The sequence below is a fragment of the Panulirus ornatus genome, chromosome 52 (genome assembly GCF_036320965.1).
Source record: "Panulirus ornatus isolate Po-2019 chromosome 52, ASM3632096v1, whole genome shotgun sequence".
Taxonomy (NCBI): domain Eukaryota; kingdom Metazoa; phylum Arthropoda; class Malacostraca; order Decapoda; family Palinuridae; genus Panulirus; species Panulirus ornatus.
Window position 1 is genome coordinate 1,697,543 of NC_092275.1, and position 20,861 is coordinate 1,718,403.

At 41.1% G+C, this 20,861-nt stretch overlaps 1 protein-coding gene across 1 annotated transcript in view; it reads right to left on the reverse strand.

Annotated features, from left to right (window-relative positions):
- LOC139764956 (glutamate receptor-like) overlaps positions 1-20,861 on the reverse strand; it is a 125,342-nt gene that overhangs the window by 67,712 nt on the left and 36,769 nt on the right. The window contains exon 2 of the mRNA XM_071692013.1: positions 19,051-19,154. Within this exon, the coding sequence (XP_071548114.1) occupies positions 19,051-19,154 (104 nt within the window). The remainder of the gene's footprint in view (positions 1-19,050; positions 19,155-20,861) is intronic.

Below are 20,861 nucleotides of genomic sequence, written 5' to 3' on the forward strand. Positions count from 1 at the left end.
ATTTATGATTTGAATGCAAAGGTGAGTAATGTGGCAGTTGAGGGAATAATTGGTATACATGGGGTGTTCAGTGTTGTAAATGGAAATGGTGAAGAGCTTGAAGATTTATGTGCTGAAAAAGAACTGTTGATTGGGAATACCTGGTTTAAAAAAAGAGATATACATAAATATACATATGTAAGTAGGAGAGATGGCCAGAGAGCGTTATTGGATTACGTATTAACTGATAGGCGCGTGAAAGAGACTTTTGGATGTTGATGTGGTGAGAGGTGCAACTGGAGGGATGTCTGATCATCATCTGGTGGAGGCGAAGGTGAAGATTTGTGGGGGTTGTCAGAAAAGAAGAGAGAATGTTCGGGTGAAGAGAGTGGTTAGAGCAAGTGAGCTTGAGAAGGACACTTTTGTGAGGAAGTACCAGGAGAGACTGAGTACAGAATGGAAAATAGTAAGAACAAAGGACGTAAGGGGAGTGGGAGAGGAATAGGATGTATTTAGGGAAGTAGCGATGGCTTGTGCAAAAGATGCTTGTGGCATGAGAAGCGTGGGAGGTGGGCAGATTAGAAAGGGTAGTGAGTAGTGGGATGAAGAAGTAAGATTACTACTGAAAGAGAATAATGAGGTATTTGAACGATTTTTCCAGGAAAAAAATGCAAATGAGTGGGAGAGGTATAAAAGAAAGAGGACAGGAGGCCAAGAGAAAGATGCAAGAGCCGAAAAATAGGGCAAATGAGAGGTGGGGTGAGAGAGTATCATTAAATTTTAGGGAGAATAAAAAGATGTTTTGGAAGGAGGTAAATAAAGTTCGTAAGACAAGGGAACAAATGGGAACATCGTTGAAGGGGGCTAATAGGGAGGTGATAACAAGTAGTGGTGATGTGAGAAGGACATGGAGTGAGTATTTTGAAAGTTTGTTGATAGAGTGATAGAGTGCCAGATATAGGGTGTCTTGGTCGAGATGGTGTGCAAAGTGAGAAGGTCAGGGAGAATGATTTGGTAAACAGAGAAGAGGTAGTAAAAGCTTTGCGGAAGATGAAAGCCGGCAAAGCAACGGGTTTGGATGGTATTGCAGTGGAGTTTATTAAAAACGGGGATGACTGTCTTGTTGACTGGTTGGTAAGGTTATCTAATGTATGTATGACTCATGGTGAGGTTCCTGAGAATTGGCAGAATGCTTGCATACTGCCATTGTACAATGGCAAAGGGGATAAAGGTAAGTGCTCAAGTCACAGAGGTATAAGTTTGTTGAGTATTCCTGGGAAATTATATAGTACGGTATTGATTGAGAGGGTGATGGTATATACAGAGCATCAGATTGGGGAAGAGCAGTGTGGTTTCAGAAGTGGTGGAGGATGTGTGGATCAGGTGTTTGCTTTGAAGAATGCATGTGAGAATTACTTTGAAAAGCAAATGGATTTGTATATAGCTTTTATGGATCTGGAGAAGGCATAGAATAGAGTTGATAGAGGTGCTCTGTGGAAGGTATTAAGAATATATGGTGTGGGAGGCAAGTGTTAGAAGCAGTGAAAAGTTTTTATCGAGGATGTAAGGCAAGTGTACGTGTAGGAAGAGAGGAAAGTTATTGATTCTCAGTGAATATAGGTTTGCGGTAGGGGTGCGTGATGTCTCCATGGTTGTTTAATTGTTTATGGATGGGGTTGTTTGGGAGATGAATGCAAGAATTTTGGAAAGAGGGGCAAGTATGTAGTCTGTTGTGGATAAGAGAGCTTGGGAAGTGAGTCAGTTGTTGTTCGCTGATGATACAACGCTGGTGGCTGATTCGGGTGAGAAACTGCAGAAGCTGGTGACTGAGTTTGGTAAAGTGTGTGAAAGAAGAAAGCTGAGAGTAAATTTGAATAAGAGCAAGGTTATAAGGTACAGTAGGGTTGAGGGCCAAGTCAATTGGGAGGTAAGTTTGAATGAAGAAAAAGTGGAAGAACAGAGGTGTTTTAGATATCTGGGAGTGGATTTGGCAGCGGATGGAACCATGGAAGCGGAAGTGAATCATAGGGTGGGGGAGGGGGCGAAAATTCTGTTAGCATTAAAGAATGTGTGGAAGTCGAGAACGTTATCTTGGAAAGCAAAAATGGGTATGTTTGAAGGAATAATGGTTCCAACAATGTTATATGGTTGTGAGGCGTGGGATATAGATAGAGTTGTGCGGAGGAGGGTGGATGTGCTGGAAATGAGATGTTTGAGGACAATATGTGGTGTGAGGTAGTTTGATCGAGTAAGTAATGAAAGGGTAAGAGAGTTGTGTGGTAATGGAAAGAGTGTGGTTGAGAGAGCAGAAGGTGTTTTGAAATGGTTTGGTCACATGGAGAGAATGAGTGAGGAAAGACTGAAAAAGAGGATGTATGTGTCAGAGGTGGAGGAAACGATTGACAAAGAGGATGTATGTGTCAGAGGTGGAGGGAACGATTGACAAAGAGGATGTATGTGTCAGAGGTGGAGGGAACGAGAGAAGTAGGAGACCAAATTGGAGGTGGAAAGATGGAGTGAAAAAGATTCTGAGTGATCGGGGCCTGAACATGCAGGAGAGTGAAAGGCGTGCAAGGTTAGAGTGAATTGGAACGATGTGGTATACCGGGGTCGACGTGCTGTCAATGGATTGAACCAGGGCATATGAAGCGTCTGGGGTAAACCGTGGAAAGTTCTGTGGGGCCTGGATGTGGAAAGGGAGCTGTAGTTTCGGTGCATTATACATGACAGCTAGAGACTGAGTGTGAACGAATGTGGCCTTTGTTGTCTTTTCCTAGCGCTACCTAGCGCACATGCGGGGAGAGGGTGTTGTAATTTCATGTGTGGCGGGGTGGCGACGGGAATGAATAAGGGCAGACAGTAAGAATTATGTACATGTGTATATATGTATATTTCTGTGTGTGTATATATAAGGATACGTTGAGATGTATAGGTATGTATATGTGCGTGTGTGGACGTGTGTGTATACAGATGTGTATGTGGGAGGGTTAGGCCATTCTTACGTTTCCTTGACCTACCTCGCTAACGCGAGTGACAGCGACAAAGTATAATGAATAAATATTAATATGGATCAACTCGGTATCCCTGGGTCGACGTGTTGTCAATGGACTAAACCAGGGAATATGAGACGTCTAGGGTAAACCGCGGAAAGGTTTGTGGGGACCTGGATGTGGATAGTGAACTGTAGTTTCGGAGCGTTACACGTAACAGCTATAGAATGAGTGTGAACGAATGTGGCCTTTTTTGTCTGATTTCTGTGGTGCCAGGAATGGATGAAAGCAAGTAAGTATGAATACATACATGTGTATGTATGTCTATATTTGTGTATGTACATGCATATGTATATGTATGTGTGTATGTTGATATCATATGTAAGTGCATGTGCGCGTATGTATACATGTTATCATATGAGTGGATGGGTCTTTCTTCGTCTGTTTGCTGGCGCTACCTCGCTGACGCTGGAAACGGCAATCAAGTATTATAATATTGATAATGATAATAATGATGATGATAATGATAAATATAATGATAATGATAATAATGATGACAATGATAATAATGATAATAATAATAACAATAATGTTAGTAATAATGATAATAATAACAATAATAATAATAATGACAATAATAATAATGATAATAATAATAATAATAATAATAATAATAATAATAATAATAATAATAATAATAATAATAGTAATAATAATAATAATAATAATAATAGTTATTATTATAATTATGATGATAATAATGATAATGATAATAATGAAAATGATACTATATCTATTCATCTATTCATCATACATAATCACTGTATCCCGCGTCAGCGAGGTAACACCAGGAAACAGATGAAGAAAGGCCTATCCACTCATACACACTCACATATACATAAACGCCCACATACGCACATATACATACATATGCAAAACATATACATACACTTACACAGACATATACATATATACGCATATGCATATTCATACTTGCTTGCATTCATCCAATCCTGTCACTTCCCCGCTCTACAGGAAACATCAATCGCTGTCCTCCGCATAAGCGAGGTAGCGCCAGGAAAACAGACAAAAAAGTCCATATTCGTTTACACTCAGTCTCTAACTGGCATGTGTAATGCACCGAAACCACAGCTCCATATCCACATCCAGACCCCACAGACTTTTCCATGGTTCTCCCCAGACGTTTCACATGCCCTGGTACAGTCCATTGACAGAACGTCGACCCCAGTATACTATATCGTTCCAACTCACTCTATTCCTTGCACGCCTCTCACCCTCCTGTATGTTAAGGCTCTGATCACTCAAAATCTTCTAACTTTAACCTTCCAATCCTTCCACCTCCTATTTGGTCTCCCGCTTCTTGTTCTCTCCACCTCTGACACATATATCATTTTCGTCAATCTTTCCTCACTCATCCTCTCCATATGTCTAAACTATTTCAACACCCTCTTCTGCTCTCTCAGCCACACTCTTTTCATTTCCACACATCTCTCTTACCCTGTCATTACTTAATCGATCAAACCACCTCACACCACATATTGTTCTCAAACATTTCATTTCCAACACATCCACCCTCCTCCGTACAATCCTATCTATAGTCCATGCCTCGCAACCATATAACATTGTTGGAACCACTAGTCCTTCAAACATACCCATTTTTGTTCTCCAAGATAACGTTTTCTCCTTGCACACATTCTTCATCGCTCCTAAGACCATCGCATCCTCCTCCACCCTGTGACTTACTTCCTCTTCCATGGTTCCATCCGCTACTAAGTCCACTCACAAATATCTAAAACACTTCATTTCCTCCAGTTTATCTCCATTCAAATTTACATCCCAGTTAACGTTTCCTCCAACCACGCTGAACCTAATAGCCTTGCGCTTATTCACATTTACTCCCAGGAAAACTCAACAAACTTATGCCTCTGATATGTGAACACTCACATTTATCTCCTTTGTCTTTGCACAACAGCACTATGCATGCATTCCGCCAATCTTCAGGCACTTCACCATGGTCCATACATACATTGAATATCCTAACCTACCAATCAACAATACAGTCACACCCTTTTTTAGCAAATTACACCGCAATACCATCCAAAGCCGCCATCTTGTCGGAATTCATCCCCCTCAGAGCTTTTACTACCTCTTCTCTCTTTACCAAACCATTCTCCCTGACTCTCTCACAGAAACTTTAAATTTTAGGGAGAAAAAAAATGTTTTGGGAGGAGGTAAATAAAGTGCGTAAGACAGGAGAACAAATGGGAACATTGGTGAAGGGAGCTAATAGGCAGGTAATAACAAGTAGTGGTGATGTCAGAAGGAGATGGAGTGAGTATTTTGAAAGTTTTTTGAATGTGTCACATGATAGAGTGGCAGATATAGGGTGTTTTGGTCGGGGTGGTGTGCGAAGTGAGAGGGCTAGGGAGAATGATTTGTAAAAGCTTTCGGAAGATGTAAGCCAGCAAGGCAGCGGGTTTGAATGGTGCTGCAGTTGAATTTATTAAAAAAAGGGAGTGACTGTGTTGTTGACTGGATGGTAAGGATATTCAATGTAAGTATGACTCATTGTGAGGTTCCTGAGGATTAGCGGAATGCAGGCATAGTGCTATTGTACAAAGGCAAAGGGGATAAAGGTGAGTGCTCAAATTACAGAGGTATAAGTTTCTTGAGTATTCTTAGGAAATCATATGGGAGGGTATTTTCTTAGGGGGTGAAATCATGTAGAGAGCAGAAGATTGGGGAATAGCAGTGTGGTTTCAGAAGTGGTAGAGGATGTGTGGGTCAGGTGTTTGCTTTGAAGAATGTATGTGAGAAATACTTAGAAAAGCAAATGGATTTGTATGTAGCATTTATGGAACTGGAGAAGGCATATGATAGAGTTGATAGATATTATGAATATATGTTGTGGGAGGCAAGTTCGTAAAAGAAGTGAAAAGCTTTTATCGAGGATGTAAGGCATGTGTACGAGTAGGAAAAGAGAAAAGTGATTGGTTCTCAGTGAATGTCGGTTTGCGGCAGGGGTGCGTGATGTCTCCATGGTTGTTTAATTTGTGTGTGGATGGGGTTGTTGGGAGGTGAATGCAAGAGTTTTGGAGAGAGGGGCAAGTGTGCAATCTGTTGTGGATGAGAAAGCTTGGGAAGTGCGTAAGTTGTTGTTCGCTGATGATACAGCGGTGGTGGCTGATTCGGGTGAGAAACTGCAGAAGCTGGTGACAGTTTAGTAAAGCGTGTGAAACAAGAAACCTCAGAGTAAATGTGAATAAAAGCAAGGTTATTAGGTACAGTAGGGTTGAGGGAAAAGTCCACACACGCGCACATACATACCTATACATTTCAATATATACATATTTATATATACACAGACATATACATATATACACATATAGATAAACCATACTTGCTGCCTTTATTCGTTCTCGTCGCCACCCTCCAGGTAGCGCTAGGAAAAGACAACAAAGGCCACATTAGTTCACACTCAGTCTCCAGCTGTCATGTATAATGCACCGAAACCACAGCTCCCTTTCCACATCCAGGCACCACAGAACTTTTCATGGTTTACCCCAGTCGCTTCACATGCCCTGATTCAATCCTTTGACATCACGTCCACTCCGGTATACAACATCGTTTCAATTCACTCTATTCCTTGCACGCCTTTCACTCTCCTGCATGTTCAAGCCCCGATCACTCAGAATTTTTTTCACTCCATCTTTCCACCTCCAATTGCACCATCTCACTAGCCCCTTTCACTGAGGTTCCCATTTGTTTCCTTGTCTTACGCACTTTATCTACCTCCTTCCAAAACATCATTTTATTTTACCTAAAATTTAATGATACTCTCTCTCTCCCCGACTCGCATTTGCCCTCTTTTTCACCTCTTGCATCTTTCTCTTGACCTCCTGCCTCTTTCTTTTATACATCTTCCAGTCATTTGCATTATTTCCCTGCAAAGATCGTCCAAATGTCTATCGCTTCTCTTTCACTAATAATTTTACTTCTTCATCCCACCACTCACTACCCTTTCTAATCTGCCCACCTACCACGCTTCTCATGCCACAAGCATCTTTTGCGCAAGCTATCGCTGCTTCCCTAAATAAATCCTATTCATCTCTCACTCCCCCTACGTCCTTTGTTCTTACCTTTTTTCATTCTGTACTCAGTCTCTCCTGGTACTTCCTCACACAAGTCTCCTTCCCAGGCTCACTTACTCTCACCACTCTCTTCACCCCAATATTCTCTCTTCTTTTCTGAAAACCTCTACAAATCTTCACCTTCGCCTCCACAACATAATGATCAGACATCCCTCCAGTTGCACCTCTCAGCACATTAACATTCAAAAGTCTCTCTTTCGCTCGCCTTTCAATCAACACGTAATCTAGTAAAACTCTCTTGTTATCTTTCCTACTTGCATACGTATACTTATGTATATCTCTCTTTTTAAACCAGGTATTCCCAATCACCAGTCCTTTTTCAGCACATAGATCTACAAGCTCTTCACCATTTCCATTTACAATACTGAACACCCCATGTACACCAATTATTCCCTCAACTGCCACATTACTTACCTTTGCATTCAAATTACCCATCACTGTAACCCGGTCTCGTGCATCAAAATAACTAACACACTCATTCAGCTGCTCCCAAAACAGTTGCCTCTCATGATCTTTCTTCTCATGACCAGGTGCATATGCGCCAATAATCACCCATCTCTCTCCATCCACTTTCAGTTTTACCCATATCAATCGAGAGTTTACTTTCTTACACTCTATCACATACTCCCACCACTCCTGTTTCAGGAGTAGTGCTACTCCTTCCCTTGCTCTTGTCCTTTCACTATCCCCTGACTTTACTCCCAAGAATTTCTCAAACCACTCTTCCCCTTTACCCTTGAGCTTCGTTACACTCAGAACCAAAACATCCAGGCTCCTTTCCTCAAATATACTACCTATCTCTTCTTTTTTCTAATCTTGGTTACATCCACACACATTTAGACACCCCAATCTGAGCCTTCGAGGATGATGAGCACTCCCCGCGTGACTCCTTCTTCTGTTTTCCCCTTTAGAAACTTAAAATACAAGGAGGGGAGGGTTTAAAACACCCAATCCCGTCCCCTTTAGTTCCTTCTACGACACGTGAAGAATGCGTGGGAAGTATTCTTTCTCACCTATCCCCGAGTTAATCCAGTTCACTGCATTCCTAATACGCCTCTCGCTCTCATGCATGTTCATGCCCCGATCACTCAAAATGTTTTCACTGAATCCTTGCACCTCCAATGTAATTTCCCGCTTCTCCTTGTTTCCTCCACCTCTGACACACACACACACACACACACACACACACACACACATATATCTATTTATATTTATTTATTTTGCTTTGTCGCTGTCTCCCGCGTTAGCGAGGTAGCTCAAGGAAACAGACGAAAGAATGGCCCAACCCACCCACATACACATGTATATACATACACGTCCACACACGCAAATATACATACCTATACTTCTCAATGTACACATATATATACACACACAGACATATACATATATACACTTGTACATAATTCATACTGTCTGCCTTTACTTATTCCCATCGCCACCCCGCCACACATGAAATAACAACCCCCACATGTGTGCGAGGTAGTGGTAGGAAAAGACAACAAAGGCCCCACTCGTTCAGACTCAGCCACTAGCTGTCATGTAATAATGCACCGAAACCGCAGCTCCCTTTCCACATCCACATATATATATATATATATATATATATATATATATATATATATATATATATATATATATATATATATATATATATATATATATATATATATATATATATATATATATATATATATATATATATATATATATATGTATATATATATATATATATATATATATATATATATATATATATATATATATATATATATATATATATATATATATATATATACATATATATATATATATATATATATATATATATATATATATATATATATATATATATATATATATATATATATATATATATATATTGCTTTGTCGCTGTCTCCCGCGTTTGCGAGGTAGCGCAAGGAAACAGACGAAAGAAATGGCCCAACCCACCCCCATACACATGTATATACATACATGTCCACACACGCAAATATACATATCTATACATCTCAATGTACACATATATATACACACACAGACACATACATATATACCCATGCACAAAATTCACACTGTCTGCCTTTATTCATTCCCATCGCCACCTCGCCACACATGGAATACCATCCCCCTCCCCCCCTCAAGTGTGCGAGGTAGCGCTAGAAAAAGACAACAAAAGCCCCATTCGTTCACACTCAGTCTCTAGCTGTCATGCAATAATGCCCGAAACAACAGCTCCCTTTCCACATCCAGGCCGAACACAACTTTCCATAGTTTGCCCCAGACGCTTCACATGCCCTGATTCAATCCACTGACAGCACGTCAACCCAAGTATACCACATCGATCCAATTCACTCTATTCCTTGCCCGCCTTTCACCATCCTGCATGTTCAGGTCCCGATCACTCAAAATCTTTTTCACTCCATCTTTCTACCCCCAATTTGGTCTCCCACTTCTCCTCGTTCCCTCCACCTCCGACATATATATCCTCTTGGTCAATCTTTCCTCTCTCATTCTCTCCATGTGCCCAAACCATTTCAAAACACCCTCTTCTGCTCTCTCAACCACGATCTTTTTATTTCCACACATCTCTCTTACCCTTACATTACTTACTCGATCAAACCACCTCACACCACATATTGTCCTCAAACATCTCATTTCCAGCACATCCACCCTCCTGCGCACAATTCTACCCAAAGCCCACGCCTCGCAACCATACAACATTGTTGGAACCACTATTCCTTCAAACGTGCCCATTTTTGCTTTCCGAGATAATGTTCTTGACTTCCAAACATTCTTCAAGGCTCATAGGATTTTCGCCCCCTCCCACACCCTATGATTCACTTCCACTTCCATGGTTCCATCCGCTGCCAGATCCACTCCCAGATATCTAAAACACTTTACTTCCTCTAGTTTTTCTCCATTCAAAGTTACCTCTGAATTGACTTGACACTCAACCCTACTGTACCTAATAACCTTGCTCTTATTCACATTTACTCTTAACTTTCTTCTTTCACACACTTTAACAAACTCAGTCACCAGCTTCTGCATTTTCTCACATGAATCAACCACCAGCGCTGTATCATCAGCGAACAACAACTGACTCACTTCCCAAGCTCTTTCATCCACAACAGACTTCATTCTTGCCCCTCTTTCCAGAACTCTTGCATTCACCTCCCTAACAACCCCATACATAAACAAATTAAACAACCATGGAGACATCACACACCCCTGCCGCAAACCTACATTCACTGAGAACCAATCACTTTATTCTCTTCCTACACGTAAACATGCCTTACATCCTCGATAAAAACTTTTCACTGCTTCTAACAACTTGCCTCCCACACCATATATCCTTAATACCTTCCACAGAGCATCTCTATCAACTTTATCATATGCCTTCTCCAGATCCATAAATGCTACATACAAATCCATTTGTTTTTCTGAGTATTTCTCACATACATTCTTCAAAGCAAAGATATACATAAGTATATACATAAGTATACGTATGTAAGTAGGAGAGATGGCCAGAGAGAGTTATTGGATTACGTGTAATAGACAGGCGCGCGAAAGAGAGAGTTTTGGATGTTAATGTGCTGAGAGGTGCAACTGGAGGGATGTCTGATCATTATCTTGTGGAGGCTAAGGTGAAGATTTGTATAGGTTTTCAGAAAAGAAGAGTGAATGTTGGGGTGAATAGGGTGGTGAGAGTAGGTGAGCTTGGGTAGGAGACACGTGTGAGGAAGTACCAGGAGAGACTGAGTACAGAATGGAAAAAGGTGAGAACAATGGAAGTAAGGGGAGTGGGGGAGGAATGTGATGTATTTAGGGAATTAGTGATGGATTGCGAAAAAGATGCTTGTGGCATGAGAAGCGTGGGAGGTGGGTTGATTAGAAAGGGTAGTGAGTGGTGGGATGAAGAAGTAAGATTATTAGTGAAAGAGAGGAGAGAGGCATTTGGACGATTTTTGCAGGGAAAAAATGCAATTGAGTGGGAGATGTATAAAAGAAAGAGGCAGGAGGTCAAGAGAAAGGTGCAAGAGGTGAAAAAGAGGGCAAATGAGAGTTGGGGTGAGAGAGTATCATTAAATTTTAGGGAGAATAAAAAGATGTTTTGAAAGAAGGTAAATTAAGTGTGCAAGACAAGGGAACAAATGGGAACTTTAGTGAAGGGGGCTAATGGGGAGGTGATAACAAGTAGTGGTGATGTGAGAAGGAGATGAAGTGAGTATTTTGATGGTTTCTTGAATGTGTTTGATGACAGAGTGGCAGATATAGGGTGTTTTGGTCGAGATGGTGTGCAAAGTGAGAGGGTTAGGGAAAATGATTTGGTAAACAGAGAAGAGGTAGTAAAAGCTTTGCGGAAGATGAAAGCCGACAAGGCAGCAGGTTTGGATGGTATTGCAGTGGAATTTATCAAAAAAGGGGGTGACGGTATAGTTGACTAGTTGGTTAGGTTATTTGATTTATTCATGGTGAGGTGCCTGAGGATTGGCGGAATGCTTGCATAGTGCCATTGTACAAAGGCAAAGGGGATAAGAGTGAGTGCTCAAATTACAGAAGTATAAGTTTGTTGAGTATTCCTGGTAAATTATATGGGAGGGTGTTGATTGAGAGGGTGAAGGCATGTACAGAGCATCAGATTGGGGAAGAGCAGTGTGGTTTCAGAACTGGTAGAGGATGTGTGGATCAGGTGTTTGCTTTGAAGAATGTATATGAGAAATACTTGGAACAGCAAATGGATTTGTGTGTAGCATTTTGGATCTGGAGAAGGCATATAATAGAGTTGATAGAGATGCTCTGTGGAAGGTATTAAGAATATATAGTGTGGGAGGCAAGTTGTTAGAAGCAGTGAAAAGTTTTTATCGAGGATGTAAGGCATGTGTACGTGTAGGAAGAGAATAAAGTGATTGGTTCTCAGTGAATGTAGGTTTGCGGAAGGGGTGTGTGATGTCTCATTGGTTGTTTAATTTGTTTATGGATGGGGTTGTTAGGGAGGTGAATGTAAGAGTTTTGGAAAGAGGGGCAAGTATGCAGTCTGTTGTGGATGAGAGAGCTTGGGAAGTGAGTCGGTTGTTGTTCGCTGATGATACAGCGCTGGTGGCTGATTCATGTGAGAAACTGCAGAAACTGGTGACTGAGTTTGGTAAATTGTGTGAAAAAAGAAAGTTAAGAGTAAGTGTGAATAAGAGCAAGGTTATTAGGTACAGTAGGGCTGAGGGTCAAGTCAACTGGGAGGTAAGTCTGAATGGAGAAAAACTGGAGGAAGTGAAGTGTTTTAGATATCTGGGAGTGGATCTGGCAGCGGATGGAACCATGGAAGCGGAAGTGGATCATAGGTTGGGGGAGGGGGCGAAAATTCTGGGGGCCTTGAAGAATGTGTGGAAGTCGAGAACATTATCTCGGAAAGCAAAAATGGGTATGTTTGAAGGAATAGTGGTTCCAACAATGTTGTATGGTTGCGAGGCGTGGGCTATGGATAGAGTTGTGCGCAGGAGGGTGGATGTGCTGGAAATGAGATGTTTGAGGACAATATGTGGTGTGAGGTGGTTTGATCGAGTAAGTAATGTAAAGGTAAGAGAGATTTGTGGAAATAAAAAGAGTGCTGTTGAGAGAGCAGAAGAGGGTGTTTTGAAATGGTTTGATCACATTGAGAGATTGAGTGAGGAAAGATTGACCAAGAGGATATATGTGTCAGAGGTGGAGGGAACGAGGAGAAGTGGGAGACCAAACTGGAGGTGGAAAGATGGAGTAAAAAAGATTTTGAGTGATCGGGGCCTGAACATGCAGGAGGGTTAAAGGCGTGCAAGGAATAGAGTGAATTGGAACGATGTGGTATACCGGGGTCAACGTGCTGTCAATGGATTGAACCAGGGCATGTGAAGCGTCTGGGGTAAACAGTTGAAAGTTCTGTGGGGCCTGGATGTGGAAAGGGAGCTGTGATTTCGGTGCATTATTGCATGACAGCTAGAGACTGAGTGTGAACGAATGGGGCCTTTGTTGTCTTTTCCTAGCGCTACCTCGCACACATGATGGGGAAGGGGGTTGTTATTCCATGTGTGGCGATGTGGCGGTGGGAATAGTTAAAGGAAGACAGTATGAATTATGGACATGTGTATATATGTATATGTCTGTGTGTATATATATACGTGTACATTGAGATGTATAGGTATGTATGTTTACGTGTGTAGACGTGAATGTATATACATGTGTATGTGGGTGGGTTGGGCCATTCTTTCGTCTGTTTACTTGCGATACCTCGCTAACGCGGGAAACAGCGACAAAGCAAAATAAAAAATAAAAAAAAATAATATATATATATATATATATATATATATATATATATATATATATATATATATATATATATATATATATATATATATATATGTATATATATATTTATCTTTATAAATATATATATACATATATATAAAAAGGTGTTTGCTTTGAAGAATGTATGTGAGAAATACTTAGAAAAGCAAATGGATTTGTATGTAGCATTTATGGATCTGGAGAAGGCATATGATAGAGTTGATAGAGATGCTCTGTGGAAGGTATTAAGAATATATGGTGTGGGAGGAAAGTTGTTAGAAGCAGTGAAAAGTTTTTATCGAGGATGTAAGGCATGTGTACGTGTAGGAAGAGAGGAAAGTGATTGGTTCTCAGTGAATGTAGGTTTGCGGCAGGGGTGTGTGATGTCTCCATGGTTGTTTAATTTGTTTATGGATGGGGTTGTTAGGGAGGTGAATGCAAGAGTTTTGGAAAGAGGGGCAAGTATGAAGTCTGTTGGGGATGAGAGAGCTTGGGAAGTGAGTCAGTTGTTGTTCGCTGATGATACAGCGCTGGTGGCTGATTCATGTGAGAAACTGCAGAAGCTGGTGACTGAGTTTGGTAAAGTGTGTGGAAGAAGAAAGTTAAGAGTAAATGTGAATAAGAGCAAGGTTATTAGGTACAGTAGGGTTGAGGGTCAAGTCAATTGGGAGGTGAGTTTGAATGGAGAAAAACTGGAGGAAGTGAAGTGTTTTAGATATCTGGGAGTGGATCTGGCAGCGGATGGAACCATGGAAGCGGAAGTGGATCATAGGTTGGGGGAGGGGGCGAAAATTCTGGGGGCCTTGAAGAATGTGTGGAAGTCGAGAACATTATCTCGGAAAGCAAAAATGGGTATGTTTGAAGGAATAGTGGTTCCAACAATGTTGTATGGTTGCGAGGCGTGGGCTATGGATAGAGTTGTGCGCAGGAGGATGGATGTGCTGGAAATGAGATGTTTGAGGACAATGTGTGGTGTGAGGTGGTTTGATCGAGTGAGTAACGTAAGGGTATGAGAGATGTGTGGAAATAAAAAGAGCGTGGTTGAGAGAGCAGAAGAGGGTGTTTTGAAGTGGTTTGGGCACATGGAGAGAATGAGTGAGGAAAGATTGACCAAGAGGATATATGTGTCGGAGGTGGAGGGAACGAGGAGAAGAGGGAGACCAAATTGGAGGTGGAAAGATGGAGTGAAAAAGATTTTGTGTGATCGGGGCCTGAACATGCAGGAGGGTGAAAGGAGGGCAAGGAATAGAGTGAATTGGAGCAATGTGGTATACTAGGGTTGACGTGCTGTCAGTGGATTGAATCAAGGCATGTGAAGCGTCTGGGGTAAACCATGGAAAGCTGTGTAGGTATGTATATTTGCGTGTGTGGACGTATGTATATACATGTGTATGGGGGGGGGGGTTGGGCCATTTCTTTCGTCTGTTTCCTTGCGCTACCTCGCAAACGAGGGAGACAGCGACAAAGTATAAAAAAAAATATATATATATATATATATATATATATATATATATATATATATATATATAATTATTTATTTTCTTATTTTATTTGCTTTGTCGCTGTCTCCCGCGTTAGCGAGGTAGCGCAAGGAAACAGACGAAATAATGGCCCAACCCGCCCACATACACATGTATATACATACATGTCCACACACGCACAATATACATACCTATATATCTCAATGTACACATATATATACACACACAGACATATACATATATACACATGTACATAATTTATACTGTCTGCCTTTATTTGTTCCCATCGCCACCTCGCCACACATGGAATAACAACCCCCTCCCCTCTCATGTGTGCGAGGTAGCGCTAGGAAAAACACCAAAGGCCCCATTCGTTCACACTCAGCCTCTAGCTGTCATGTAATAATCCACAGCTCCCTTTCCACATCCAGGCCCAACACACTTTGCATGGATTACCCCAGACGCTTCACATGCCCTGGTTCAATCCATTGACAGCACGTCGACCCCCGTATACCACATCATTCCAATTTACTCTATTCCTTGCACGCCTTTCACCCTCCTGCATGTTCAGGCCCCGATCACTCAAAATCTTTTTCACTCCATCTTTCCACCTCCAATTTGGTCTCCTACTTCTCCTCGTTCCCTCCACCTCTGACACATATATCCTCTTGGTCAATCTTTCTCCACTCATTCTCTCCATGTGACCAAACCATTTCGAAACACCCTCTTCTGCTCTCTCAACCACACTCTTTATATTTCCACACATCTCTCTCACCCTTACATTACTTATATATATATATATATATATATATATATATAGAGGGGACGGGAGCGGGGGGCCGGAAATCCTCCCCTCCTTGTATTAACTTTCTAAAATGGGAAACAGAAGAAGGAGTCACGCGGGGAGTGCTCATCCTCCTCGAAGGTTATTGTGTGGAAGTCGAGAACATTATCCCGGAAAGCAAAAATGGGTATGTTTGAAGGAATAGTAGTTCCAACAATGTTGTATGGTTGCGAGGCGTGGGCTATGGATAGAGTTGTGCGCAGGAGGATGGATGTGCTGGAAATGAGATGTTTGAGGATAATGTGTGGTGTGAGGTGGTTTGATCGAGTAAGTAACGTAAGGGTAAGAGAGATGTGTGGAAATAAAAAGAGCGTGGTTGAGAGAGCAGAAGAGGGTGTTTTAAAATGGTTTGGGCACATGGAGAGAATGAGTGAGGAAAGATTGACCAAGAGGACATATGTGTCGGAGGTGGAGGGAACGAGGAGAAGAGGGAGACCAAATTGGAGGTGGAAAGATGGAGTGAAAAAGATTTTGTGTGATCGGGGCCTGAACATGCAGGAGGGTGAAAGGAGGGCAAGGAATAGAGTGAATTGGAGCGATGTGGTATACAGGAGTTGACGTGCTGTCAGTGGATTGAATCAAGGCATGTGAAGCGTCCGGGGTAAACCATGGAAAGCTGTGTAGGTATGTATATTTGTGTGTGTGGACGTGTGTATGTACATGTGTATGGGGGGGGGGGGTTGGGCCATTTCTTTCGTCTGTTTCCTTGCGCTACCTCGCAAACGCGGGAGACAGCGACAAAGTATAAAAAAAAAAAAAAAAAAAAAAAAATATATATATATATATATATATATATATATATATATATATATATATATATATATATATATATATATATATATATATATATATGTATATATATATATATATATATATATATATATATATATATATATATATATATATATATATATATTAGAAAGGGTAGTGAGTGGTGGGATGAAGAAGTAAGAGTATTAGTGAAAGAGAAGAGAGAGGCATTTGGACGATTTTTGCAGGGAAAAAATGCAATTGAGTGGGAGATGTGTAAAAGAAAGAGATAGGAGGTCAAGAGAAAGGAGCAAGAGGTGAAAAAAAGGGCAAATGAGAGTTGGGGTGAGAGAGTATCATTAAACTTGAGGGAGAATAAAAAGATGTTCTGGAAGGAGGTAAATAAAGTGCGTAAGACAAGGGAGCAAATAGGAACTTCAGTGAAGGGCGCAAATGGGGAGGTGATAACAAGTAGTGGTGATGTGAGAAGGAGATGGAGTGAGTATTTTGAAGGTTTGTTGAATGTGTTTGATGATAGAGTGGCAGATATAGGGTGTTTTGGTCGAGGTGGTGTGCAAAGTGGGAGGGTTAGGGAAAATGATTTGGTAAACAGAGAAGAGGTAGTGAAAGCTTTGCGGAAGATGAAAGCCGGCAAGGCAGCAGGTTTGGATGGTATTGCAGTGGAATTTATTAAAAAAGGGGGTGACTGTATTGTTGACTGGTTGGTAAGGTTATTTAATGTATGTATGACTCATGGTGAGGTGCCTGAGGATTGGCGGAATGCGTGCATAGTGCCATTGTACAAAGGCAAAGTGGATAAGAGTGAGTGCTCAAATTACAGAGGTATAAGTTTGTTGAGTATTCCTGGTAAATTATATGGGAGGGTATTGATTGAGAGGGTGAAGGCATGTACAGAGCATCAGATTGGGGAAGAGCAGTTTGGTTTCAGAACTGGTAGAGGATGTGTGGATCAGGTGTTTGCTTTGAAGAATGTATGTGAGAAATACTTAGAAAAACAAATGGATTTGTATGTAGCATTTATGGATCTGGAGAAGGCATATGATAGAGTTGATAGAGATGCTCTGTGGAAGGTATTAAGAATATATGGTGTGGGAGGAAAGTTGTTAGAAGCAGTGAAAAGCTTTTATCGAGGATGTAAGGCATGTGTACGTGTAGGAAGAGAGGAAAGTGATTGGTTCTCAGTGAATGTAGGTTTGCGGCAGGGGTATGTGATGTCTCCATGGTTGTTTAATTTGTTTATGGATGGGGTTGTTAGGGAAGTAAATGCAAGAGTTTTGGAAAGAGGGGCAAGTATGAAGTCTGTTGGGGATGAGAGAGCTTGGGAAGTGAGTCAGTTGTTGTTCGCTGATGATACAGCGCTGGTGGCTGATTCATGTGAGAAACTGCAGAAGCTGGTGACTGAGTTTGGTAAAGTGTGTGGAAGAAGAAAGTTAAGAGTAAATGTGAATAAGAGCAAGGTTATTAGGTACAGTAGGGTTGAGGGTCAAGTCAATTGGGAGGTGAGTTTGAATGGAGAAAAACTAGAGGAAGTGAAGTGTTTTAGATATCTGGGAGTGGATCTGGCAGCGGATGGAACCATGGAAGCGGAAGTGGATCATAGGGTGGGGGAGGGGGCGAAAATTCTGGGGGCCTTGAAGAATGTGTGGAAGTCGAGAACATTATCTCGGAAAGCAAAAATGGGTATATTTGAAGGAATAGTTGTTCCAACAATGTTGTATGGTTGCGAGGCGTGGGCTATGGATAGAGTTGTGCGCAGGAGGATGGATGTGCTGGAAATGAGATGTTTGAGGACAATGTGTGGTGTGAGGTGGTTTGATCGAGTGAGTAACGTAAGGGTAAGAGAGATGTGTGGAAGTAAAAAGAGCGTGGTTGAGAGAGCAGAAGAGGGTGTTTTGAAGTGGTTTGGGCACATGGAGAGAATGAGTGAGGAAAGATTGACCAAGAGGATATATGTGTCGGAGGTGGAGGGAACGAGGAGAAGAGGGAGACCAAATTGGAGGTGGAAAGATGGAGTGAAAAAGATTTTGTGTGATCGGGGCCTGAACATGCAGGAGGGTGAAAGGAGGGCAAGGAATAGAGTGAATTGGAGCGATGTGGTATACCGGGGTTGACGTGCTGTCAGTGGATTGAATCAAGGCATGTGAAGCGTCTGGGGTAAGCCGTGGAAAGCTGTGTAGGTATGTATATTTGCGTGTGTGGACGTATGTATATACATGTGTATGGGGGGGGGCTGGGCCATTTCTTTCGTCTGTTTCCTTGCGCTACCTCGCAAACGCGGGAGACAGCGACAAAGTATAATAAGTATAATATATATATATATATATATATATATATATATATATATATATATATATATATATATATATATATATATATATATATATATATGTGTGTGTGTGTGTGTGTGTATATATAATTCAGTAATTGATTTTCAGTTGGGATATACAGGTTGCATTCTTGGAATCTTAGGTAAATATTTGAAATGACATATTACTAACTCGAAATCCATCAATTCTGCTAAAATGTTTAGAAGATCTCCGATGATTCCAGTGTTGATAATTCTCTCGTCCTCTTCTAGGTCCACTTTGCTCCAAGGTACCCACTAAAGTGGCAAAGATCAATTACATTTAGTAGTCCATGAAGAGTATGGGATTCTCAATTTTTGCTTTGAATGAAATATCGAATCTTTTAATGAACTACTAAAGATTTTAACTTAATCTGATCATAATAGTATTCTTATTCTTTTCAGATAAAATGATGTGGAAAAATATCAATTTCAAAATCATATGCTAAGTCACATTTTGTGTTCACTCCCTAAAAAGGAGTAGAATTATTACATTCTATGGAAGATTACATAGTAAAGTATCATTAGGTAACTAGCAGTTATATATGTGTATATATATATATATATATATATATATATATATACATATATATATATATATATATATATATATATATATATATATTTTTTTTCAAACTATTCGCCATTTCCCGCGTTAGCGAGGTAGCGTTAAGAACAGAGAACTGGGCCATTGAGGGAATATCCTCACCTGGCCCCCTTCTCTGTTCCTTCTTTTGGAAAATTAAAAAAAAAAATTGAGAGGGGAGGATTTCCAGCCCCCCGCTCCCTTCCCTTTTAGTCGCCTTCTACGACACGCAGGGAATACGTGGGAAGTATTCTTTCTCCCCTATCCCCAGGGATAATATATATATATATATATATATATATATATATATATATATATATATTTTTTTTTTTTTCATACTTTGTCGCTGTGTCCCGCGTTTGCGAGGTAGCGCAAGGAAACAGACGAAAGAAATGGCCCAACCCTCCCCATACACATGTACATACACAAGTCCACACACGCAAATATACATACCTACACAGCTTTCCATGGTTTACCCCGGACGCTTCACATGCCTTGATTCAATCCACTGACAGCACGTCAACCCCTGTATACCACATCGCTCCAATTCACTCTATTCCTTGCCCTCCTTTCACCCTCCTGCATGTTCAGGCCCCGATCACACAAAATCCTTTTCACTCCATCTTTCCACCTCCAATTTGGTCTCCCTCTTCTCCTCGTTCCCTCCACCTCCGACACATATATCCTCTTGGTCAATCTTTCCTCACTCATTCTCTCCATGTGCCCAAACCATTTCAAAACACCCTCTTCTGCTCTCTCAACCACGCTCTTTTTATTTCCACACATCTCTCTTACCCTTACGTTACTTACTCGATCAAACCACCTCACACCACACATTGTCCTCAAACATCTCATTTCCAGCACATCCATCCTCCTGCGCACAACTCTATCCATAGCCCACGCCTCGCAACCATACAACATTGTTGGAACCACTATTCCTTCAAACATACCCATTTTTGCTTTCCGGGATAATGTTCTCGACTTCCACACATTTTTCAAGGCTCCCAAAATTTTCGCCCCCTCCCCCACCCTATGATCCACTTCCGCTTCCATGGTTCCATCCGCTGACAGATCCACTCCCAGATATCTAAAACACTTCACTTCCTCCAGTTTTTCTCCATTCAAACTCACCTCCCAATTGACTTGACCCTCAACCCTACTGTACCTAATAACCTTGCTCTTATTCACATTTACTCTTAACTTTCTTCTTCCACACACTTTACCAAACTCCGTCACCAGCTTCTGCAGTTTCTCACATGAATCCGCCACCAGCGCTGTATCATCAGCGAACAACAACTGGTGTTTGCTTTGAAGAATGTATGTGAGAAATACTTAGAAAAGCAAATGGATTTGTATGTAGCATTTATGGATCTGGAGAA